Source organism: Osmerus mordax, chromosome 4, assembly GCF_038355195.1.
Source record: "Osmerus mordax isolate fOsmMor3 chromosome 4, fOsmMor3.pri, whole genome shotgun sequence".
Lineage (NCBI taxonomy): Eukaryota > Metazoa > Chordata > Actinopteri > Osmeriformes > Osmeridae > Osmerus > Osmerus mordax.
The window spans coordinates 16,745,678-16,772,594 of NC_090053.1; the positions used below are offsets into that span (position 1 = coordinate 16,745,678).

The 26,917-nt window shown below is 45.4% G+C and overlaps 1 protein-coding gene across 1 annotated transcript in view; it reads left to right on the forward strand.

Annotated features, from left to right (window-relative positions):
* Positions 1-181: 181 nt before the first annotated feature.
* Positions 182-26,917, forward strand: part of nell2a (neural EGFL like 2a) — a 56,242-nt gene continuing 29,506 nt past the window's right edge. Inside the window, exons 1-12 of the mRNA XM_067234550.1 lie at positions 182-368; positions 663-791; positions 8,691-8,841; positions 10,344-10,517; positions 11,120-11,216; positions 13,526-13,598; positions 13,982-14,064; positions 14,337-14,465; positions 15,566-15,668; positions 17,904-17,995; positions 19,907-20,012; positions 20,526-20,654. Coding sequence (XP_067090651.1) covers positions 317-368; positions 663-791; positions 8,691-8,841; positions 10,344-10,517; positions 11,120-11,216; positions 13,526-13,598; positions 13,982-14,064; positions 14,337-14,465; positions 15,566-15,668; positions 17,904-17,995; positions 19,907-20,012; positions 20,526-20,654 — 1,318 coding nt within the window. The 5' untranslated portion in view covers positions 182-316. The remainder of the gene's footprint in view (positions 369-662; positions 792-8,690; positions 8,842-10,343; positions 10,518-11,119; positions 11,217-13,525; positions 13,599-13,981; positions 14,065-14,336; positions 14,466-15,565; positions 15,669-17,903; positions 17,996-19,906; positions 20,013-20,525; positions 20,655-26,917) is intronic.

A 26,917-nucleotide genomic window follows, 5' to 3' on the forward strand; every position in this document is an offset into this window, starting at 1 on the left:
CTTCTTTTCCACCCTGGAAACAGGGTATCCTCTCCGCTCCACTGGCTGTGCTTCGCAGAAACGTTCCTCTAACTGACGGAGTCTGCTTTGTTACATCCTCTACCTACCTTCCCACCTGTGTGTCACGGACGGTCGGGTCTCCAACTGAATGGAATAACAACATACGCCAGACGTTTCATGTCAAACTGGGCGTCCAAGTTCTGATGGGGGTTCAAGAATTGGGATTTGTGACTACGCTGGTGTTATACAGTCGTGTGTGTTGAACCATACTGTCTCTCTGAAGTGGACAAAACATGGACTAATTTTTGTATTCACAATGGGATTATTACAGTTATTTATTGTCTTCAGTGTATTTGGCAGCTATTCAGGTAGGAAACAAATATAACCTTACAGAATTTGGCCATGATCATTTTATACACATTAAATCGTATAAAAACATACAGCTGTGATCAGTTACTCAGGGTTATCCTGATTCTGTTGCTTATCACGGAAGATAGTGAAAATTTTTTTGGCTCTTCATAGTTGACGAGAAAAAACATCGAGTGATTTCACCTTCATCTATAGGGCACTTTAAGAGCAATACGGGAATCATTCCGGAATTCGTTAATGACTCATTGTTAATATTTTCGTCCACACATTGTGTTTGTGTCTTTGTAAATAAGTTGTAGGGTTTGGAGTTGATCCTACTCTTCGTATCAACGTTTTCGATGAATTAACACTTGGAGAAGGAATTGATGGAGTTTCTCAAGTCCAGGGTTTCCACAGCGAGTCTAGAGCCTTCCATTTCCAAGGTAAGACTCGCCCTTGCTCTACTCTATACTTGCTACTTAATGTATGGAACTCAGACAGGACAAACAGAGCCTAAATGTATGTTTCATAAATGGGTGATAAGCAATGCAAAAGCAAACATAAATTTAAACACAGAACATTAAAAGTTATTTTACTTTGCAAAAATAACCTAGGGAAATACAAATCCTATAGTTTCAGTATTTCCTACAATATAATTTCATATTCAATTTCATGCTTTTCAAAAGGATATTCTTGCAGTTGTGATGCTATGTTTTCACTTCTAACAGGCCATGGGGCCTCAAAATGCCTCCTGTTCAAAACAAAGACCAGCATTGTCATAGAAAGTGGGATGGGAAGGAGAGAGGGGGGCAAATAATGATGGGAAGAGTTAGCATAATCAGATTAGTCTGCAACAAACCCCTATATTCTGATATGTATAAATTGTGGATGGTCAATGAATGGGCCCTAGTCAGAATGGCCCCTCAATGACCCTGGTGCTGTGGGCTGTGGCTATGGGCTGTCTAGACTGGAACCTTGCACTTTTGAGGTTCATGTTGTTTCATTTGTTTGACTTTTAATTTAATTGACCTATGCACTATTGTAAAGCTCTCTCTTGGAAGTTGCTTTGGATAAAAGCGTCTGCTAAATGAATACATGTAAATGTAAACCTACTGTATTCTGTCGGATTCTTCAGAAGGGAAGCAGACCTGTAACAAGGTGGATTATTGCTGGATGTAATCCTAAATGCCTTTTCCAGTCACAAGCTAATGTAATTTTACCGTTAACATAGTTTGCCTCATCCTTTCAGGAGGTTAGGAGTTTGGGAAATGCAGTCATTAGCAGAGATCTGCTGTCATTCTGTTGTTGTCACAGAGTTGTCATTTTACTGTTCTGCCTTCAAGGCTTTGACAGGTCTGTGTGAATCAGCCTAAGATGTCCATTGGAAGGTGACATAGATATAAAGATACACATCATATTTCAATGTGTTAATTTAACACAAGGTATGTTCAGTTTATTGTACATTGTGCATTGGTCCATTCTCATGATGGACCTATGTAATACTCCTGTTATTACTGTTAATTAACACATTGAAATGTTCTCATTAGATGGATGGATGGATGTATAGATGGATGGAAGGGTGGGTGGGTGGATGGACAGATCAATACTTTATTCATCAGCTTAGGGAAATTGACATCACCAACCTGATAACCACGTTGTCTTAAAAACCTAGAAGCTTGCTGATTGAATCTTAATTGAAACATTGTTGATTAATTGATTAGTGGCTTGAGAAGATGCAATTTTCTTCTTCTTGAGAATGATATGTATCACTATTGGCTATGGAGAGTATCAAAATGACAATCCAAATTATATAATTCCTGCTTTCACCGAATATCATGACTGGGGAAAGCTATGATAGGAATAAATCTTAAAGCTGGTGTAGGAAAGTTTTGCAAAGCTAGCTATTTTAGCTTCTATTCCAAACGATTCAAACCATAATATCCCACCCCCTCCCTTCAAAGCCACTCCCACAAAACACATGTACACGCTGCCTGACTACAGAACTGCTGGGAGACTAGTCTAGTAAGTCCATGAGAGAGAGAGAGCTTTTGAGAGAGCAGCATCGTTTTTTTCATGTCGCATTCACATGTAAGAACACACACACCACTATCATAATGAACATAAACATGGCTAACGTTAGTACTCACTACTTTCAAGCATGCATGTTAGTGTGGGAAATTCTATAATAGAGTTTGAACCTATTGCTGGTGAGCTATGAAGCCCCTTTAAATCTCTCAGTTCTCGCCAGTGTGGAAAAGCAACACCGATATTGACTCTGGTTTTACTTGTTGCTAAATCCAATCTCCTTTTGTTGGTAGCCTTTTCAACTACTGTCTGTTTTCTCTTTCGTCTTTTGTGAAATCTGGAACTGAATTTATTGCCTACTCTTTCTCCGCCCATCTTGTGCCTTTAGCTTGGTTGTTTAGAATAATTCTGCCAAGCCTACTTGAAAACTACAGTAATGCACATTGAGTGCAGGGGCAGAGTGTGTGCAGGTAGGTAGGTAGACAGACAGGTAGCCTGTCCAATCATTAGTCTCAGAACGGTCTTGATGATTTGTCGTGTTTATTACAGTCCTCGACGCCCACAGATGTCAGATTAATTTCATATTACCATCAAACCTCAAGATGTATCGGTTGCTATCAAGATGTGAAGTTTATTTAGGCAAATATGACAAAAAGTGCTTCTCAACAACATGGCTTACACCATCTCTAAGTAATAACAGACAAATATGTAGGTATCTGGAGTCTAAGTAACAAATTAGAAAAACATCTAATACAATTTTAAAGTAATAAGTCAGTTACATTTGTCAAACATACAGCTAAGTTTGGCTAAGCTCTTCATATGATAATGCCCATAATGCAGCTCAAAGGATATGTTCCAAAAAGGGCATTATGCATCTAAAACAGTTGGTTTCATATCTATACATCTCGATGATAGTCTCACACTGTGGTGTATTTGGTTCACACCCTTCTCCTGGCTAATCAACTACATAGCTTCACAGACAATCTCTGTAGAAGTAACACAATCGCAAATTGCTCTTTCATTGCAAAGATCCAGAGATGTAGATAAAAAGCTGTGAGAGAGGGAGAAAGATAGAGAGAGGGAGATAGAGAGGGCGCCTCCGCCTCTCTAGTTTGCTATTTATGTCACAAAATGAAAACATGACTCCCCGCACCCTTGCCGCTTCGTCAATATACCCCTTATTTCTCTGGATTACCTCTGAGCAGAGTTTAAGCACATTCATTTAGCCCGGCAAAAAGCTCAGTGTTATTTATGGCTTTGCCTGCCTACATCATTCATTTAGAATGTCTCTGTTAAGTAAGTGATGTTTGGGGAAGCAGCTAGCTCAACAGCGCTAGGCAGACCTGACCTCCCGTGTTCGCTTTCAGCCAGGATGGATAGACTAGCACGGTCTCACTAAGCATCCAGTGTACGCTGGAGCTCGATAGACTGTGAGTCGCCTTAGCTAGGCTAACGCAGATGCATGCATGGCAGTGACATTCACAACCCTCATTAGATAGCATGTTGATGGGCTGGTTGTGTCTGCTTGCTGCCCATAGGGATGGCAGTTATCTCTGGGAGTTGGAAGGAGAGGAGGAGGAGAGGAGGAGGAGAGGGGAGGATAGGACAGGCGATCTGTGTGTGGGTGTGTGCTGTGTGAAATTGTGTGTACGTTATGTCTGCCTGCCCATCTTTGCCAAGCACATCTGTGTTTGTGATAAAAAAGCAAGAGATATAGGAAGGAGGGAGTGTGGCGGAGGAGGAGGGATGGCTGTTTAGAACCCCCCCCCCCTCCCCCCTGCTGCCAGTTGCCTTTGAAGGTACCTGTCAGGCATACAGTGAGTGGCATTAGGGAGACAGGCCTCAGGGAAGATGGAGCTGGAGGAATGCCCCTGGCTATATCAGTCCTTCCTAATTAGAGCAGGGCACTATGGGAACTAAACCTCATCCCACATATCGCTCGAATCATTTAGTCCTGTGTATGACTAAACCAGGTTAAGAAGCATTTCTCTGCACAAGCCATATAAGGTGCTCGAGATGCACATGCCGCAAAGGATGTTTTTACTGTGTCGACTCTGAGCACATTCTTTTTTCAGGTTCTCCTTCCCAACGTGCAGACTTAACACAGATATAGGATACATGATCATTAGCCGGACCGTTCCAGTTCAGCTCAGCTCAGCCTTTTGGCCCTGTTTGCGGCAAGGGCATGCAGAGTGAGTAGCCTAGCCTGACGCCAGCTCAGAGAGTGTCAAAGTGTTCTTGACGGCAGCCAGTAACCTAAGGCCTCCTTCCACCTGTGCAATGTTGGTTGTGTCTCACCAGCCAGCCAGAGCAATGTCTGAGGAATGTTTGTTCTCCTTGAGAGGGTCTCAGCACCGCCAGTGAAGTGTTTCAGTACCGTATATCTGAAGGCCATTATGCCCCTGACTGTAACACTATTGGAGGGCAGCGGGATGGAAGAGCCTCATTTATTATACAGCAGCGCTCATATAAGGTGTGTGTGTGTATTTCTGCGTGCGTGTGTGTTTGTGTGTAGGTGTTTGTGCGTTGTGGCCGGCCCACAAGTCAGGAAGCATCTGAACACCTACATTTAGGACCACAGACACACATGGCAGTTAATTCCCAGTAAAAAAAAAAACACTGGGTGACACAGCACATCCTTGTGACCATCCACCGGAACGCAATCAAAGCATTTCGTTTTTCATCTCTCTCAGGCCAACCTGATCCCTTGTTTTTAGAAATTGCTGATGGTGGTCTGGCAGATATTCATGTCACCTCCAGGCCACCGTATACCATTTATTCCCGAGGACTGTAGGTTGACACCATCTGAGAGACTGGGTTAATGTCAGGCAGAGACGGTTGGTGACGGTCAAACTGGAGCCGGTGAGGGTGGTGCGGAAGAACTGCTGGGCCAGCAGTCCTGGAGGTGCCCTTGGCTCACTTCAGTATTTGTTCCAGTAGAATGACCACACAGTGGGGGGAGCCCATCCACTGAATACAGATTGCTAGAGTGCATTGGATAATTCCAAAGCTTAAGGCTAGCAAAAGGGAATGTGTGTACATGCTGTATGTGTGTTTGTCTATGTGTGTTTGAAGTTTCCATCGTGGAGTTTATCATTACTACAGTCCCCCAGAGAGGTGTTCTTACGCTCTGCCCTCATGCTTCCCACACAATGCGCTTCACATTGACAACTCATAAAGTTTGATGTTCTTTAATTACTTAATGTCCCAGAAATATATATATTTCATACTTTATTGTCACACTGTGTTCCTTTGGCCCAGTGGTAATTCTAGACGTGTGGACAGAGGGCTTCTCTCAGTATTGAAGTGTGACATTGATGGACGAGTCCAGCAGTCCCCTCCTGAAGGTCAAAAAGCCTGCCCTTAGTGTTTACACAGATTCATGTTTTTAGGTCTAATTTTGGGGACGCTGTAGGGAAAGGTATCTCATACAGTAGCTGTTTGAAACAAAGGACATCTTACCTTACAGACAGGGAACATTTGGTCAGGCATATATGGAGTCAGTTATGAATTTACCTATCTCCCCTTGGGAAGGCTCATTGAGAAACGTTGTCTTCTCTGCACCATACAGTACAGTATATGCTGGAGCTAAGCTTTTATAAGATAAATCCAGGAGAAATGTGCGAAGGCTGTGTTATTGCCGGGTGTGTATAGCTCCTCAGATGTGCTCTGGGGCACCTGTTCTAAATGCTAAACCTGTTGAGCAGTGATTAGGATTGGCCAGCCAATATGTCTGGGGGTCATGAAGGGTGATGTGTGCGTTCGTCGATGTGTGTGTGTGTGTGTTAGAGGGACACACTTTTGGAAAGACTATGAGTTAGACAACATCAAGCAGCTTTGTCTAGAAGAAAAAGTCTACCCTCAATCCATGTGATGAGAACTACCATTCGACAGTTCACATCAGTGAAACCCTTTAAATCCACATATATCCTGAAGATACGATTACAATAGTCCAAACCTGTGCTTCCCACAAACAACTTCTGATCCTCAGGCTTCGGAGCGCTCTGTGATGAGGCCTTAAACAGTGCAGTATTTCCTCATAACGACCTGTGGGCATTGAGGTACTAAACTACTAAACTAAGGTTACACGCAGTATCACGGTGCTGGGTGATGCAGTCAGCATTGTTTTTCGAGATGCTATTTCCCTCTGGCCAGATTATTTAGTGTCAGTATCAGCCTGGTCGTTGAGAATGCTAGGAGCAGGTGGTCTCCCCCATGCAGAAGCTTGCCAATAGATAACTGACTAATGGCTCCTGCAGAGAGGGGAATTGATTTGTGTGAAGGGGGGAGCTTGGCCTGTCTTCAGAAAGAGGCTCATCAACTCCTCTCCCTTGTGCTAATATCGGGGGGAGGGGCTGGTAAACCAATGCCCAGGTTGAATACATTGGTTGGGGTCCTTGTGCTTTTGATTCAGGCATCTCCACAGGCACCTCTCATCACCAGCTAGTCACAGACGTTACGGGAGAGGGGCAGCTGAGTTTGCCCTAGGCCCTCCCCCCTACCACGAGGAAACGGGCGGTGGGTTAGAGAGCACATACAGCCACCGCTAGATCAAAGGCTGACGACATGCTGGGTTTCCTAATGATAGGGTCTCTCCACACCCCCTTAGCCCAAACCCTCCCCCGCCTCACCATCCCTCTGCCCAAATTGCCCATTGTGTCTGGGATTGAGATATCAATGTGGTGTCCTTGCTGAAGCCAGTATCAAACACGATCCACCATACTGAGGCCTGGTGTGTGATAAGCCATCTAAGTACCATCTGTGTGATGGACTTGCTTTTTTTATGGAACGCTTTTAATGCACACTAATTGCACTTCTGTCTCGGAGCATTATAGTGACTGCATTGTTTTTAATTCCAAAGAAAGAAAAAGTCTTTCTCCATTTCATAATAATCTGTAATTATAATTTGGAAAGATGCTTGCAGCAAAGACACTGCAAGGCATTAATCATTTCCACCTAGGTTTCTACACTATTATGAGAAGTGGTCATTTATTTGGATTTAATTATTCAGTAGCTTTCTGTTGCTAGCAGCAGGATGTCGCTCGGCAGAGAACTGCACCTGTCACCTGACCATCTGCCTCACCTCAGCCAACGACATTGGGATGAAGCTAGCTTGCAGTGTGCTGAGAGCATGTACTGATGCACACTATGTCTCCCTGGTGGGCCCAGATCCAGACAACATTCTTGTTTTGACAGGAACGGCTCAAAACATGCCCCCCATGGGGTGGCTAGCTTACATCAGATGAATGCTAACCACACACTATGCTAGCTACGTGCTTTCCATAAGGCCGCGACCAGAACTGAAAACATGTCCTCCAGAGTGTTTGCCCTCCATGTGGCATGCTCCATCAAGTCCTTGTTAGAGCTTTTAGATAGCATTGTGTTAATTGGCTACTCCCACCAGCTGGAAGTAATGTCTTATCCACTGAGTAAAAAGACAGCCATGCAAGCTAGCATTCTGCAGCGCTAAAGTGTGCCATGGCATCTTGCATGCATCCCCTGGCTGGAAGTGAACCCTTTGATGTGATGGCTTCTGAGAAACGTCATCATTTATTGATGGTTCCATTAAAGTAGCAGAGACGTCTGTTCTGTTAGTTAGGGAGGAGAGGAAAGGAGGAGGGGAATGGAGGAGAGGAACGTAGGGAAGGAAAGGCTGAGGCTGAGGCTACTCTCCCTGGTGGGAGAACAGAAGCTTCTCCAAGATCAGAAAAGGCCCAACTCCACCCACCGTGCTTTCTGTCTTTCCTCTGCTCATATATCTGCCGTCTCATATGTGTCCGTCTCAGCACCCAGATAAAAAGCCCAGGTGCACCTCTGAAGCTGTCGGAGATAGATAAGAAAGATTCGGGGAGGGAAGCTGACGTGCGCTTGACGTCTGTTGTATATATTTGGCAACAGCCAGCTGTGATCTGATGTGGTTTCATGGGTAGAAGTTTTCACACTGTAATAAACATTTTGTCTCGTAACTGTGGGCTCTGACAGAAAAACTTTAGGCAGCAATGTCAGTTTATTTCCTTCTTTTGTTTGGTTTGCACTTTGACGACAAGCACGTCCGTCAACATACATCATCCAAGAAGTACTTCACACCAGTAATCATTCTGCTCAAACAGTCCCCATCTAAAAAAAAGCAGACATGACATTTGGGTCACGAATCCATCGATGCTAATTAATGTGAATAATGTCAGTATGTATTGATCATTCTCCAGTATCGATGTTTGGTCGTCCCTTTGGTGATTTTGAAAATGGATCCTTCTCAGGTATTGAGTTTGGCTCCCGTTTGGTGACCCTAATGACCTCCTCCTCCCCTGCTCCTTCAGGTTCCTCCAGGGAGGTGAAGGCCCCTGGGGACGTGTCTGAGCGGATGCTGCGCAAGCTCAGAGGGAAGAGTGAGTTCACCATCCTGTTGACCCTGAAACAGGAACACCTGAACTCTGGCGTCATTCTCTCCATTCATCATGCTGACCACAGGTACTGCAGCTCACGCTGACCCACTTTATTACATTTGACATTTTTGTGTCAGCGAGGTTTAACAACATGAGAAGTAGAAGTTGGAGACAGAAGACTGTGGTGAAAGATGGTGTTTGAGACTTGATGTCATTGGGGTCGCAGTGACCCTTCCTCCTACAAACAGTGCATATAAAAGAAGAAAATCAAGGATCAGAAGGGCATATAGTTCCAGCAGTATTTTGGTGGGCAGTGTCAAGGGACAATCTGTATTTATAAGCCACACTGCAGAAAAGGAAAGGCTCAGAAAAGGCTATCTGTGTGCACACTTATCTGGACTACAAGATTGTAGTTTAGCAGCCTAGTTTAGTAGCCTACTGAATTGACATTGTCTTTTATATTTGTGAAGGTCTGTAACATGAGTTGATGGTACTATATCATTGTGCTTTTGTGAGCATTAGGGCTTATCATGTTAGCAGATAAGCAAACCAACTAAGCAGCAATGTGTACTGACAAAGCAAATCACTCTGTGCAAACAATTTATTCATAGTTCTTCATCCATCCCAAAATATACTCCCCATAATCGTGAACAGAAAAATGATTAGACTTTTAGCATACTGATATGCTTTCCATTAGCAAGCTAGCTGTCGCTGCCAAAGAGATCAGACTAGCAATCTGAACACTGTATAACGTGTTGATTGAACTGTGTACATTAAAGTCAGTGTGCAGAACAGACCTCACAGCGACGCTAATGACTTCTCTCACTACTGATTAGCCTAGCTGAGCGAGACTTCCCATGCAAGAAAGAAAGCTCAGTTTAATTTCTAAATGTTTAGGATATTTAGTTTCGGCACTACTGGATCTGTGCAGCCAGTGGGATCTTTAATACTGGAGTGGAGTTGAAGTCGTTAGATTTAGTTTGTAGATAAATCAGGTCTGCTGAAACACTTCTTTAAGTGGCTGGTTTTTCTTTCTCTTCAGAGCAGTGCTTTTCAGCGAGTGTCTGTGTAGCGAAATAAGCCTTCTTTAACAGTGTGGTTGATGGCTGTATTGGCAGCTCTATTAGCGGCATGTCATCAAGGTGAATCTTTGCACTGCAAAGAAAGAAGAGCAGCCGTGTCTCTCGGGTCTTGTTCCTCACGCATGTTGATTGCGGATGTTGTTGAGTGCTGTGCATCGGTTTACGATGCATGTTTATGTGATTGGATCTGGGAATGGGGTGCTTATCTACTGGGTTTGTTGTTGTAATGTGTGATGTCAAGAAAAGTGTAATGAATGTGTTTTCTAATTTAGTAATTGATGAGTGCGTGGCGATGTAGATGTCATGAAAGGGCTCAAGTCTGCTAGCAGGCAAATTAGTTTGTTTGTGTTTGCGTGGATGTGTGTGCTTGTTGGGGGGTGGTATGGAAGGGTGAGTGTGTGTGAGTATTTCTGTTGATGTGCGTGTGGTATTGAAGGGAGTGTGTGTGTGTGTGTGTGTGTGTGCGTGAGATTGTCTCTAGTGACCGTGTGTGTTTCCTCTGCAGGTTTCTGGAGCTGGAGAGCAGTGGCCAGCGTAGCGAGGTGCGTCTACACTACCGCACCAAAGGTCAGCAGCCTCACACAGAGGTGTTCCCCTACAGCCTGGCGGACGGCCAGTGGCACAAGGTCTCGGTGGGCGTCAGCGCCTCTCATGTCATACTTCACGTGGACTGCAACAGGTAGACCCACCTTCAGGACTCACAACAGCTACTTGTTCACTCGGGTCCCCTTCGTTTACAGCAGGGATGGGCAATCCTGGTCCTCAGGGGGCCCTGTCCTGCATGTTTTACATTAACATTACATTTACATTTAGTCATTTAGCAGATGCTCTTATCCAGAGCGACTTACAGTAAGTTCAGGGACATTCTCCCCGAGGAAAGTAGGGTGACGTGCCTTGCCCAAGGACACAACGTCATTTTGCATGGCCGGGAATCAAACCGGCAACCTTCTGATTAATAGCCCGACTCCCTAACCACTCAGCCATCTGTTTTAGATGTTTCCCTGCTCCAGCACACCTGTTTCAAATTAATGGGTTGTTTTCAAGCCGGGTAAAGACAATTCATTTGAATCAAGTGTGTTGGAGCAGGGAAACATCCAAAACATGCAGGACAGTGGCCCCTGAGGACCAGGATTGCCCACCCTGCACAGGATACACCCAATATGGCCTGCTTTGTCACGCCATATATAGTCATGGATTTTCTCCCAAAGCTTGTTGGAGATGGTGTGTGTGTGTTTATGTGCATTTAGATTGTGCTGACTGGATTTTGTGGTTTGTGTTAAGGATCTATGAGAGGGTGGTTGAAATCCCCTATATGGACATGCCAGAGGACACTTCCGTCTGGCTGGGACAAAGGAACAGCGCACATGGCTTCTTCAAGGTAAATATAATACCTCCATCTTGGATTTACATTTGAGAATTATATATATTTTTAATTATTCAGATCATTTGAAGAACATTACAGGTCTTGGCTCTTATGAAATGTTTGCTGAAAATTAGAATCCAGCTCTGTTTGTTTGCCCCCCAACTTTTATTCACAATCGCTCTGAATTTAATTCCATACATTAATCAAGACTTCCAATTTAATTTATAGTTTCTCTACTCACCACAGCTATGGGCATTTTGTGTGGCTGTATACTGCTCCTCCCCTACTCTGCTGTTAAGCACCCTGTTATTACCCCTCCAGGCCCTTTCACAACACTGATTTTGGAGAAATCATTAAACACCCCAGACTGCTCATTAAACATGGCTCATTGTTTATCAGAGCTCAACACTTATACTGTCTAACCCTTGTGTTATCCACTCTCTCCTTTTTTCACTGTCTCTCTCTCGTTCTCTCTCTCTCTCTCTCTTACACACACACACACACACACACACACACACACACACACACACACACACACACACACGCGCGCACACACAAACACACACACACACACACACACACACACACACACACACACACACACACACACACACACACACACACACCTTCCCAGGAGGATAAGTTAGAGTGTAATGTCATCTTATCGGCTCTTACCTGTTTTAACCAGGCCTGATGGTATAGATAGTCCACATATTTAAATTGTAGGTATATGTTTATTGTATGCACCTTCCTGCCAAAGCAAATTCCTTGTCTGTGCAAACTTTCATGGCGAATAAATCCCATTCTGATTCTGATTCTGGTGCTGTGTGTGCGTGCTGTCCTCTTAGAAACTTGCTTGTGTGTGTGTGTGTGTGTATACGCTGTACATGGACATGGGTTAGCGGTTTGTGTGTGTGTGTGTGTGTGCATGTGTCGCTCCCGGCTGTTGAATTTCCTCAGCGTTAATTGGCAGATAAATGAAGACTCGGAGGTCAGCCACTAATCTTGACGTGTCCCAGCGTCCCCCCATCCCCCCCACCCCTCCCTCTGAAGGTCTGATTAGTGCGCAGGAGATGCATCTCCCCTATAGATACCTCCTTCATTAGCTCTCTCACATTCCTCTCCTCTTTGTTAGCCCAAGCTTTGTTTAGAGGCATGAAAAATGCTGCCATAGTGTTGACAGCAAAGTATTTTACCCAATGAAACCAAGTGGAAATCTCCACTACAAAGAACAATACTTTATCTTTCTGTTGACAGAAGATGCCATATGCTGAGGTAATGGTTGTCAACATTCAGTTCTGTCTGATGGCTTGTATAGACATGGATTTGGTTGGACAGAGAAGCTAGCTAAAGTCATAATTTCTCTATTTCTGGTATGCATCCTACCTCAACTTTTACATAATTTAACATTGTAAAACATCCAATTTAATGTTTTCTTGAGTCTGCTGAGTGACATGTTTAACAAACACAACTCATGCTGTGTCCCATTCTACCACTGTTGTCATGAGAAATTGGGAAATATGTTTCAGGGGATTTGAATTTATGGCCAGTAAATTGAAGTGGCAAGACAATTTAAAAAACAATTTCTCATCAGTTGCACGGCTCCACTTCAGTAAGGGGAATAAATGCACTCAAGGAGAGAAACAGGCCAGGTTTCCATGGCGACTAAGTGTCTGTGTGTGTGTTTTGGACACAGGGCTATCAAATTAAGAGACCCATAAATCAAATGGAATCTTTATCCCCAGTTACGCTTATCAAAATGAATCTGGAGAAAACAGAAATTGCTATTACATTCATGACTCCTACATCATTGGTTCACTTTACATTGTATTGGTGTTCAATTATCTTAGTCAGCAGCAAACCACCACCTGTCCATGGAATATTGTAACTGAGAATATACTTGTCACTGGAACAAGAATTTACTCTGACAATCATGTTTATGAAATATTATTGAGTTCATACTGTGTGAGTGTGTGTGGATGTGTGGAGGGAAAATACAATGTGGTTGGTGTGTGTGTTTATTAGTGTGTGTGTGTGTGTGTGTGTGTATGATGTTTGAGTATTATTCATGTGTTTTCCTCTTCATTTCCTACCTCTGCTCCTTCACCAACGGATTTATGTAACACTTTACACAGTGGTAACAGTTGCTTTATGCTCTGAACCCAGTGGTAGCAGGTGGTTTATGTAACACTGCACACAGTCGGAACAGCTATGCAGTCTCTTATTTCAGGGTGCTCTCTTCGATCAAGCACAATACACAGTCAGCGATGTTCTCTCTGTACCCTAATCATGTGTGTGTGTGTGTGTCCTGTCTCTGTCCACAGGGAGTGATGCAGGATGTTCAGATACTGGTGATGCCTCAGGGATACATCTCTCAGTGTCCAGACCTCAACAGGAGTGAGTCGGCTCGTCCACAGCCCCAGTACCTTCATCTGAACTGTCTCGTATCATGCACCTAGACCCTATGCTACTATTTGCAACCTGTTACCCCTCATAAAAAATGTTGGACAAAAAAAAGTGATGTCCAAAAAACGTTTTGGACATCACGTTTGTTGTTTAGCACCTTTTTGTTTGCAAAGAAGCCTCCCCTTCTATTACCCTCCTCCACTCCATAGTCACTTAATGAGGAGAGGAATATTATTGAACCGGGAGTGCATGCAAGTGCAGTAAAACCTGTGAACTGTTAGCACGTATGCTAATACGCTAGCACCCTATGGTGTGAAATTCATTACATCATACAGCTAAACTGTTTATTTACAGTATATCCACTTTTCTTTTAGCCTGCCCTACTTGTAACGACTTCCACGGTCTGGTTCAGAAGATCATGGAGCTGCAGGATATCCTGGCCAAGACCTCCAACAAGGTAGACCCTTGTAGCACCTGGTTCCTGTATAGAAAGAGAGTTGAAATACATACATGAATTGCTCATTTACATGCTAATTACACATGCTAGCTCAGTACATAGATATGAATGTAGTCTTCAGTCCCAAGTAGTACACAGCATTTGAAGACACTTGAGTACGAGTATGCGGTGCTTCGAATGTATGGAGATGAGTGATGAGGACTGCTCTTGGCCAACTCTCTGTTCTCCTCTCCCGCCCCCCCCCCACGCCTTTGTTTCTGGGGTGCGAGCAGCTGTCCAGGGCGGAGGAGAAGATGAATGGGCTGGACGGCTGCTATTGTGAGAGGACCTGCACCGTGAGGGGGACCGTCTACAGGGAGGACGAGGCCTGGACAGATGGCTGCAGGAACTGCACATGCACGGTGGGATATACACGTGTGTGTGTGTGTGTGTGTGTGTGTAGTGTCATGCATGTGAGGGGCCTCTGCTCTTTCTCAGTGTGTGTTTGTGTGTGTGTTTGTGTGTGCGTGTAGTGTCATGCATGTAATAGGGGGCTTCTACTCTTTCTGTGTGTGTGTGTGCGTTTGTAACTGTAGCACAGTGTGCCTTTGTGTGAACTCGCTCGATGCTCCCATTGTAACCCTGCCATTGTTTTGTTCCTCAAGTGGTGGTTAGGTAGGGGGGCACTACCTAACCACACTGGGCAGGGGAGTATGTGGAGGATGGACGAGCGGGGAGGGAGAGTTTGGCCATTGTGGATGGCTTATGTTCTCATTATTCTATTGGGTTAGATGCTGGTTGCCCCGGAAACTGTATGAAACCGCACAGCAACCGGGATTAGACAGATCAACAGTTCCTGGAAAGAACGTGGAGACCTTAGGGTCTCCACCTACTAGTGTGAATAATCACCAGAGGGAGCCCTGATTGGTGCATTGAGTTTGCACCACCGCAAGCCAACAGCCTCCCTCCCCTCCCCCGTCACTCCGTAGCACCCCCAACATCTGATCCTCCCCTCGGAACGGCAAACAATCCACCAATAAAACGGCTTCGTGCCCCACTAACCAAGGTGCGACGAGAGAAAATCGCATACCTCGCACTACATTTCACCTAATTACTCCTGACAGACGATGATAATTATCGTCTTGGATTCGTTCCGGCTGCTCATCCAATGAAATTGCGGTGATCATTGGTGTGTCGCGAGACTGAGACCAGCTGCAGCTTCACAATTAGACGGGTGTTCTTTACCTTCTGCGTGCCAATTAGCCGCAACCTTTTTGATTCAAAGGTCATGCATTAAGATGTTATCAATTATGCGGATCAGTCACATGCCATGTACCACCAGAGCAGATCCCAGTGGAGGGCAGAGCCCATGGAGAGAATGCTAACAAAACTGCAGGGCAGTGCAGATAGGAGACCCGCGTGTCTCTCCACATTACTCCTCTGACCTCTACTGTTGTACAATTGTTGTGTGTCATTCTGCTTCCTGGGATTTGCTGTGACTTCCTGTGTTTGTCCGCAGCAGAATGGCACCGTGCAGTGTGAGAGCATCTCCTGCCCTCCTCCTCAGTGCCCGGCGGGCACAGCTCCTGCCTACGTGAAGGGCGCCTGCTGCAAGGAGTGTCAGCGTGAGTGGAGTACCTTAACCTCGCTCCCCCTCACTCTCACGCTCACACGCGCACACACGGTCAGCAGGCACACACGCAGAAACGCATGTGGGTTCAGTACACGTACACACACTGACACGTACGTGCCTTACGCACACGCTCATAAGTGTATTTCAGTGTACACACGCACACCACACATGCACACATTCTGTTTACACCCCCCCCACGCGCACGGACACGCGCACGCAAATACTCACTCACACGCGCCTCAGAGACAGGCACAGACACGCGCACACACTTACATACACACACACGCGCCCCAGAGACAGGCACAGCACGCCTCCACAAGGGCTGCCTGACAACTGACCATGGCTTGCCGTTGCTAAGTTACATCCCAGCTCGCCCCCCTGAGAAGGCCATCCTCCTGCATATACATGGACCAATCAATTATTCATCAGCTTGCTTCAACACACAGATGGCTCCCACTGACACTAATGGGAAGCAGAAATGTGGGGTTGCAGGATGTGAGACAAACCAGTTCCTGTTTACAGTAGGCTATACGGGCTGCCCTGTAAGCTCATCCTAAAGGATGGAGTGGGAGGTTTTCTGTTGCTTTTCTTCCAGAAAAGTTTGGAAGTAGAAAAAAACGGTCTCATCAGAGAAGTTTGGAGCACCACCTAAAAGCCCAAAGTAAAAACGCTAGCTGCTGGAACAGGTTTGCGTCTCGCTATTTGGAATGTGAAACATAAAGATAAACGTCCATATGCTTTATTTTATCAATAGTCGTTTAGCAAGGATGTGTTGCTCTCAGATAAATAATTCTGTTTCATCTGGTATCTCCCCAGTAGTGTGGAGACAGGGCTTTTTTTGTCCGACTGCAAGCACAGAGCAGAATCCTTATTACCCACCTCTCTGCAGGATGTAACACGGTGCATTTCAGCTCTGTTGCCTTTTCAATATAAAAACGGATTTCAAAGGATATTAGCTTTTCTCACCTCAACTTTTCTCTTATATTGACTCAAATGACCTTGAAAGTGAAAGACGTGTTCGAAAGCAATAATGTTAACCCACCGACTGAACCTCCACCATACATACTAGAAGCACTAGTCCATAGCAGGTTTGTACCATTTGTATTCTTGTTTAAACTAAGCCTACATGAAGCCCAACGTATATTTTTTGAGTGCTGTGCTATCTCCAGTCCCTATGTGTAAATTTACACCAAGTCACTAGAAACTCCCACACATGACATCATCGCATTCACAAGCTGTTCTGTGAGAAACATACTGATACACTGTCCAACATGCACACTTTACAGTAGATACAGTTTAAGTCTTTATCAAGAGGTCTCCATTAGCTTCAGAAGCTAATCAGCGCGCGTAAACATGTCATACCCAAGGGTTGCACAGCAGCACAGGGCTTTAACGTAATCCGTTGTTTTGTTACATAAACATAAACAAGTGGTGGGTAATCTCCTTCTGACTCCAAACCCCTGCGTGTCTGTGTTCACTTATCTTGCTGAGGTAGACAAACACGGGGCTAATTACTCACACTTCGCTTTTGGAGGGGAGCTGCGCTACAAAAACACTACTCTCTCCGAATGAGAACGTTATCTGTTCCTAGCGTACACTTTCCCACAGGATGGAGCTCTGTTTGTTAGATGTTTGTTGAGATCTGCTTTAAATGGCACTGCATTTTTGTATTTTTTTCATCTTCGTTTACTCCCCCCCCCCCTCCCCCCCGAGTTAGGAATTAGCATTTTTATAGGTAGATGACACGGACGGATATTAAATGCCATTTTTAGAGCCTCTGTTAATCACTGGGAAAACTGAGTAACAGCTCCGAGTGGGACAGCAAACTGACACATTTAATATGATTGAGTTTGCTGCCTTTTGTCAAATGTTTGCCTTTCTGTCGGACGCCCACGGTGTGACATTGCGGTGTCCCCAATGTGTGTTGTTTTTAAAAGAGAGCCCCCCTGCTGTCTGAGCCTCCGTCTAGTTCCGGATGATTCTAGATTCCCTTGTCGTCTGTGTTTCTCAAACCACAGCAGAGAAAGGCTGTCCTGTACAAGGACTCATGTTTGAATGCACGTGTGTGGTGTGTGTGTGTGTGTAGCCTACACGAGACACGGCTGCGTGATCTTTTTGTTTGTGTAACTACTATATGTGTCTGTGTGTGAGTGTTTTTATATGCATGTTCCTTTTTGTGTATAACTGGTATGTGTGTGTGTGCGCGTGTGTGCGTGTGTATCTCCAGCTGTGTGTAAGTTGGGTGAGACAGACTTTGTGGAGGGGGATCAGAAGGCCGTTCGTGATGCCGCTGGCAGGTGCGTGCTGTTTGAATGCAGGGTAAGTACAATGACACTTCAACTAATTAAACATAGAAACTTTCTTTTACAAAAGAGACTCGGCAAACCTTTTTAACCACTTCCAAGATGCCGCAATAAAATAACAGAAAGAAACCTAGTACCTCAGGTGTATTTGTGTCTGTTTCATGTTGTGTGACAGCTCACTCAGTAGTCGTTACTCTACTCTGTTCCTTCAGCTTAAATCCTACCCGAATGACTAAGCATTCCAAGAATTCAATAAAAGCTAACTTTATTGATCTAATTTGTCAACATTCTCATATCAACTAGATATTTGGGAACATGTATATCAGACATATCAGATATATATACAGGGAGTCAGGTGGCTGAGCGGTGAGGGAATCGGGCTAGTAATCCGAAGGTTGCCAGTTCGATTCCCGGTCATGCAAACTGACGTTGTGTCCTTGGGCAAGGCACTTCACCCTACTTGCCTCTGGGGAATGTCCCTGTACTTACTGTAAGTCGCTCTGGATAAGAGCGTCTGCTAAATGACTAAATGTAAATGTAAATGTAAATATATCCAAAACTCCCCTATGTATACTGCTCTCTCTCCTACAGAGTGTAGGACAGCTGTGTGCTGTGGTTACAACACACACATGCACGCACGCACACACACACACACACACACACACACACCTGGCCGATGCAGGCCCACCTGCCTGCTACCAGACAGAGTGTGGGAGATCAAAGCAGCCGGGACGAGAAGCGAGCTCAGTCGTCGTGGTCCTTCACACTCACTTGCCCAGCACCCTGACAGGTGCTCGTCAAGCTCTGATCATCTGTCTCCGGGCAGGGGGGAGGAGCGAGATGGCTAAAAGAGGGTGGAGGTGGTAGGGAGAAGGGAGGAGGACATCAGACAAGAGTACCTTTTTCAGCTAAGCCTTGGTGGTTCAGGGGGGTGAGGGAGGAGGGATGAGGGTGGCGTCGGATTGAGAGAACAGACTTTGTTTTAATAGACTTTCTAAGACACTGCTATGGACGAGGCCTATCAAAACGGAAATGCTTCTGCACAATGCTAGGCACAGTCCTAGTGAAATACTGGTCTTTGTCACTTCTGGGTGTCGGGTGGTGGTCAGGCAACATCTTCTAAGTGCTAGGTGTGCAATCGCTAAAGCCTTACGGCTTTGATGCATTATAACACATAATGAACCTGAAGTCATAACATGCCAACAAACCCGTTTCATGACACAGAGGTGTGTCATGAAAGTTTGAATTAGGATGTGACCGTGTGTAATATGTCCAAGGTGTACAATCTAAAGTGTGTACTGTCTACAGTGTGTACTATGTAAATTGCATACTATCTACAGTTTATACTATCTAGTGTACTATCTACAGCGTGTAGCATTGCTATCTCTTTGAAGCTGCTTTGCAGAGCCTGCTAATGATCATGAATACAATTGCCCGGGATGAGTCAACCTTACTCAAGTTTACACTGCATAGACACATACACACATACACTCACATACACATACTGTACACACACACCAAATAGAGACAACCTTTCTGTTGGTCTATGTCTGTATTTGATGAGGGTGTAGGAGTATTCACTCTCTATGATCTAAAGATAAGTAACTAGCCAGAGTTATACTGTACAAGGCAGAGACAGGACAACGGCTTCGGCCGTAGTTTAAGACATCATTTCTATTGACCAACTGCTATGCCACATTCACAAAAGGAAGTGTTGATAGGAGAAGGGAGGAGAAACAGACAATGGCACACAATGGAGTCATAATTGCCTTCATAATTACATCCAAGCCTCATCAAATCAGGAAGAAACAGTGTCACTGCACAGGGATTGTGTGAGCGGGTGTGGTCGCGTACTCGTGTGTGTGTGTCCTTTTGTGTGCGTATCTGTGTGTGCGCGTGCCGGAAACATTTTTTCCTGTGTCACCAGGAGCGCACCATGCACCGGGTGGGGGCGACGAGCCCCTGTCCTGAGCTCACCTGCCCTGAGTCCGAGCGCATCACTCTCTCTGACAAGTGCTGCCAAGTCTGCAGAGGTGGGAGAAACACACACACACACACCTACCTACACACGCACATACATTCACACATACATGTACAAGACCACACACACCTAAATGCACACACATACACACTTCCAATATCCCCCTTGTTATGAGACCACAAACAAGACAGTGTGTTCTCAGGATCTGTCCAATCGAGGACCTCTCATCTCTTTTCAACAGTAACTATCTCACACTCACTCTTCAGTGCTGATGATCAAAGGCTGAGTTAACTTGTGTTGCTTGGCAATATACACTTAATGGGACTCCAAGGCTTGGTTAAACGTGTTAGTGTGTGCGCTGCAGCTTGGCCTTCATTGACTCATTGATAGGGAAACCAAATAGAGATTGAAGGAAGAAATGTACTGAATCACGCTCTCTGCCTCAGAGACGCAAGCTAACACTAAGAGAAGTGGCTTGGCTTGTTTCAGCTGCTGATGCTGCTGCAGTCCAAGTCCAAGTGATCTTTTCCTCTCCTCTCCCTTCCTTCTCTCCTGTCTCCTGTAGGTCATAACTTCTGTGCGGAGAGCCACAGCTGTTTCGAACACTCGGACTGTGTGAACCTGGAGGCTGGAGCCCGCTGCAGCTGCAAAGATGGCTTCCGCCCGCTCCGCGATGACAATGCCTACTGTGAAGGTACAGTGAGATTTTCAAACCTAACACAATTTTTCGAGGAAATTCCATAAGCAGAATCCCATAGAGAGTACTCTAATTCATCACCCTGCTGAACATTTATTGCTGATTGCCGGGGAACACTGTAAACTCTAGTAAAACACTGTGCGACGGATCATCTCATCCTTGTTCTCCTACAAAACCCATCACCACTGTGTTCCTGTGTTGACGGCCGGCCACTTTGGCAGACTGAAAAACCTGCGGCGACACTCGGAGATCGCTTGGTTTCGCTTGGCCTGCAATTAGTGAATCGATGAGTAGCGAATCAAGGTTGTCCTCACAACTCGGACCACACATCCTATCCCTAGAAGGGACTGTCACTCACGTTGGGCTTTTCACTTCATGAAAGCGCCCATCCTCTCAAAGCACTGAAGCAATGTAGACACCAATCAGCAGTGCCAAATCCTTTCCCACCTGCGTACACCAACTTCTGCGCTGGTGTGGCACATGCATCATTAAAACTACAGCCTCCTGGTTAAGATGAAAGCTTGCTCCTCTAGCTTTTCGCCATCTCGTTGGCAGCACGCGGTAAATAAGCCATCAAAAGTCCCCCCCCGCCCGCTCCCCTCCCTCTCTTCCCTGCTCTGCTCGTAGCTCCGGCCGTACGCTCGCCCTACTTTATCTACGTTTGATGCGTTTCCTCTGATGACTTGCCTGTCACCTTCGCCAAGATCACGGGGGTGTCATCTGCTGTGGGTTTCATCTCTGACACCGCCTTGCTAACTAAGTGACTCACGTGTGCCTCCACACTGTCATTTGGAACCGACCCAATAAGAAACAGTTTGCCAGGTAATGAAGCTATCTCGGGACATCTTGCCTGCTTGAAGATTTACATTTACATTTAGTCATTTAGCAGACGCTCTTATCCAGAGCGACTTACAGTAAGTACAGGGACATTCTCCCTGAAGCAAGTAGGGTGAAGTGCCTTGCCCAAGGACACAACGTCATTTGGCACGGCTGGGAATCGAACTAGCAACCTCCAGATTACTAGCCCGACTCCCTCACGGCTCAGCCATCTGACTCCCAGAAGATGCTATCGGTTCTCCACTTCCTGCCTTAAATGAATGGGAGGTTTGAGGTTGTGGGTGTTGCTGTATGCTGGCTTCACAGCTTCCCTCAGGCTCATAGTCAGTGACCTTGGTACAGTATACGTTCTGTTCCAAAAGATCACTTACTGGCTCTTTCAAGCGCTACTCTTCAATACCTGACAGACTCTAGAATCAAAGAAACTCCATTGCTCTTAGAACCCATTATTGTGTATTTGTATGAAAGTCCAAACTTGTCTCTGTCTACACAAAGACGAGACGAGGAAAAAAAACTCACGAAAGGGGAACATGTTTTCATCTCAAGTTTGGAATTGATTTTGTCTGAGACGCTCACACAGTTGGATGTTTGATTGAAGACGTTCAATCGCTCAGCGACTCTCATCTCTCTTTTGGTGTTTGTCCCTGTTGTGGTAGCATCTTGTTAGCAGGGACATGTTTGGAAAAGCTGTGTTTTGATTGTTGAACCGAGTAGCCATCCCATAATAACAGAGGTACTTGCATCGGAGCAGACAGTCTTCAGTTTCTGGCACAAGCACTCCACAACAGAGCTATTCATCTCAAGAGCCAGGCCAGGTCTCAGGAAATTGAACGTGTGTGTGTGTGTGAGTGTGCCGTTGGCTCTCTATGTGTGTGTGTGTGTGTTTGTGTGTCAGTGTTTGGATGCCTGTGTGTATGTGTGAGTGAGTGTGTGTGTGTGTGTGTGTGGAGAAAGAGATTGAGAGGTTTGCATCTAAAACTGCAGAGGGGACTTGAAATTGACTCAATTTGCTGATGCGGTTCTCACAAAGGCAATTGATTGTTTTGGGGCGAGAGGTTGGAGCGTCTGGAAATAATTTACACTTGGAGTGTGGGCTTTTTCCCAAATAGTTGTATCAAGTATCACACAGGGATGGGAGAATGTTTGTACTGGCAGTAATAACTTGGATCAAGAAACACCTTCCAGCAGCTGAGAGCATCAAAAGATCTAAATTGTCTACTTCTGATTCTCTGTGAGCTTCTGTATAAGAGAAGAAGTGGACAAACAACAACAACCATACATACACATAGACACACTCCCGAATCCACTGCACCAAGGTTGTGTTACGGAAGACTCTAACACTCCTAGGTCAGAGATGTGCCAGAAATAGCCTATGAGATCATTTTTGTGTAAATGTTTCATCAGAGCAGTGGTAGGCAGAGACTCAGGGGGATGCTATCCTCCTCCAGCTTGTGTGTGAATCCTCAGACATCAAATGAGACAAATTCCTCTTTAGAAGCCAGTCAAGTTGAAGTCGTCCTGTTCTCCATCCCAGCTGTGTGGGTTTGCTATTATCTTCATTAGACAGAGAGGCGGTGTGTGTATAACTAACAGCCTGTGTGTGTGTGTGTGTGTGTGTGTATGTGTGTCCTGAGACAGAGAGGTGGTGTGTGTGGAACTTGACAGCCTGTGTGTGTGTGTGTGTGTGTGTGTGTATGTGTGTGTGTCCTGAGACAGAGAGAGGGTGTGTGTGGAATTGACAGCCTGTGTGTGTGTGTGTGTGTTGGTATGTGCGTGTGTGTGTCCAGAGAGGGGGCGTGTGTGGACAGTCTGTGTAATTGGCGCTACATTGAACAGTCAGATTGGTGGAACGTGCTAAGGATCATGTCATTCTTCTTATTTTCCAGCTGGAGAGCATGCTTAAGGTCAGGCTTTCTTATTCTTTTGTAACTTTGTAACTTACCCTTTACTTTATTGCATTGCACTAGTTCAGAATAAATTGATTGTAATCGTCTTTCTTTTTTTCTTTTTTTTGACAGAGCTCATAAAAATAAACTATCGTTTTATGAATTGTCTGCAGTAGTGAGAGATTGGGGGCCTGACCTGGGCTGTGTTTCCGGAAAGCGTCGTAAGCCTAAGTTGATCGTAGAATCCATCGTACGACGAATCTTAGTTTTACGGGCCGTTCCCAAAGACACCGTAACTAAAGTGTCTCTTGAAAATTCCTAGCTGTTGAAAGCGCATTGATTAGCTTACTCCTTACGAGCATGTTTGGGAAACGCACGTAAGAAATATCGATGGTTTCGTTATTTTGCTCGATCGTTGCTACGATCCATCGGGAAACGCATCCCAGGTTGGTTCAGAATAAAAACAAAACATGGAAGAAGAATAAGTCTAACTTTATAAACAATAACAAACACTCGCACAAAGTCTGAGATACCACTTACAGCATGTACTGTGATGTGCATTTTTTTTTTACAGAAGATTCAAATATTTGTTCTGTTTAGCAACTGTCACATTCCTGTCAGGTATGAATCAAATAGCAGCAAGGTCTCAACTCTCCAGGTTCTCAGGTTTGGAGCAGAATGGGTTTTAAAGGGCACTAGCCAGCAGTTTTTCCAGAGATGACATTCTAATATCAATAAGTCACACAGACAACTGTTTACCTCTCACAGAAGCAGTATTTGAACATATAAAGGTAGTTGTGTTTCACATACTCTGTGTAATCATACAGGGCACCCCAGGCGTGTGTGTATGTGTGGGTGTACGCGTGTGTGCGTGCGCTTGCTCAGTGAGCTGTATTCTATAGCTGATCTGTATCTGGATTTTGAATGTCAGAAGGTGAATGGAGGCTAATTGGCTTTGAGCACGCCTCTCTGGGTCCCCCACGGAGAGGTCCTCACACACACACACACACACACACACACACACGTACAGTAGGTATTGAAAGTGTATGTAAGTGAAAGATAAAAGTATCCTCTTGTGTATGCTTGAAAGCAGGCAAATATCACACACGTTGTCCAGCAGCATCGTTTTTCGATTCCATACATGACAGATCAGTGAGGCCATACCTCAACACCCCCCTCGCGCACCCATCACTCCCACCCCAGCACACCCATCACGCCCACCCCAGCGCACCCATCACGCCCACCCCAGCGCACCCATCACGCCCACCCCAGCACCAACAGTCTTCCTCTGCTTCTCTCACCCTGTCTCCTCCACATGCTCCTCCCTCCAGACCGCTGGCCAGTCGGTGGTGGTACAGAGTACAGGAAGACAGATGATGGTCCATTGATTCACACACACGCACACACACACACACACAGACACACACTTACTCACGGCAGCTCTGTCTCAGATTCATTAGCAAGTGTCAGGATGAAGACTGAAACGCAGTCACTCCCCCCAGCTAAGTGCTCATCATCCTCCTGCGTGCTCCATAGCATAAGCAGGGCATTTGTTACAGAGGAAACACACAATGCTCTCGTACTCACACACACACTCTCTCACTCACACACGCTCACTCACACGTGCACATGCTCAAAGGTGCACGCACAGCATTCCAGTGTGCGCGGTGAGCTCATAGCGGCCCATTGTTTCAAGACACGCAGCGAGATGACACTTCTCAATGATTTATCACTTGTGGGTGGCTCTCAACCAGACAATAACCGCTCTTTTAAATGCAGATTTCCCCTCTCGATGCATCCCGATGTGGGTCCGTTCGCTCAATCCTCCTAATAGGCTTTGTACAAAATAGTTTGAGAAGCTCCGCACGTATGTTTGAATTTTGTTTAAGCCGACTCACTGAGAATAAGATTATGGCTTATTTAAGAAGTCGAAAAGAGGAAGAAATTTAAAAAATCCTACGCTCAAGGTTCTTTCCTTGTTCCTCGCTCATTAGAACACAGCAGACAATGCCCACAATTCTCCGAACAATTTGAAGTTAATTGTTCCGGGGAGAGAAAGTGCGAGGCCTCGGCGTTCGTAAGAACCGATTTGTTAGAGTGCATTTGGCATGTGACTTGAAAAGGATGTGGGCCGCCTGGCACTGTCCACAATGCGGGAAAACGCGGAGAGAAAGACAGGGTCCCCCTTCATCCATTACAGCCACACTTGAACCTCTCTCTCGGCTGCTCCGGACCAAAGAGCCACTGGCATCTAGCATCACCGTGAGAGCTACAGTTAAGACTGCATTAAGCACCTCGCTTCTGCATCAACAACCGCTAGTCCTCGACACCTACGCAATGGAGCGATTGCGTTGCAACCGAAATACAGGGACGCACACTGTGGAAATATCCGCGTGAAACAAACCCTTTGTGCTGGACTTGTTCTGTGGCTCAGTGTGACATGTTGGAATTGTTATTAGTAAAAGGAATAGTAATAGGTCACTGTGGAGCCTGTTTAGCCTTTGGTTGCTACTCACACACACTCACTCTCTCTCACACACACACACTCTCTCTCACACACACACATTGTCTCTCACACAGACACACACGCATACGCTCTCGTACATACACTCTGTCTCACACACACACACACACACACACTGTCTCTCACACACGCACACCGACACAGACACACACACGCATACTCTCTCATACATACAATCTGTCTCACACACAGATACACACACAGGGGTGATGTACTGGGCTACAGGTAAAGGGGACAATAGGACTCACATTGCATCGTTCCAGTTCTGTTACTTTTGAGTGATGAGGATGAGCAGTACCTGAACCATGACTGATATTGGTGTTGTTCTAACTTCTGTGACACACACACACACACACACACTCAGACATACACACACACACATACAGTGAACAGTGATTTTTTGGGGATCCCCTGCTGATTTTGTACATTTGCCCACTGACAAAGAAATGATCAGTTTATAATTTTTATGGTATGTTTATTTGAACAGTGAAAGACAGAATAACAACAAGAAAATCCAGAAAAATGCATGTCACCATTTTAACACATTGATTTGCATTTTAATGAGTGAAATAAGTATTTGACCCCTCTGCAAAACATGACTAAGTACTTGGTGGCAAAACCCTTGTTGGCAATCACAGAGGTCAGACGTTTCTTGTAGTTGGCCACCAGGTTTGCACACATCCCAGGTGCAATTTTGTCCCACTCCTCTTTGCAGATCTTCTCCAAGTCATTAATGTTTCGAGGCTGACGTTTGGCAACTCCAACCTTCAACTCCCTCCACAAATGGGATTAAGGTCTGGAGACTGGCTAGGTCACTCCAGAACCTTAATGTGCTTCTTCTTGAGCCACTCCTTTGTTGCCTTGGCCATGTGTTTTGGGTCATTGTCATGCTGGAATACCCATCCACGACCCATTTTTAATGCCCTGGCTGAAGGAAGGAGGTTCTCACCCAAGATTTGAAGGTACATGGCCCCGTCCATCATCCCTTTGATGCTGTGAAGTTGTCCTGTCCC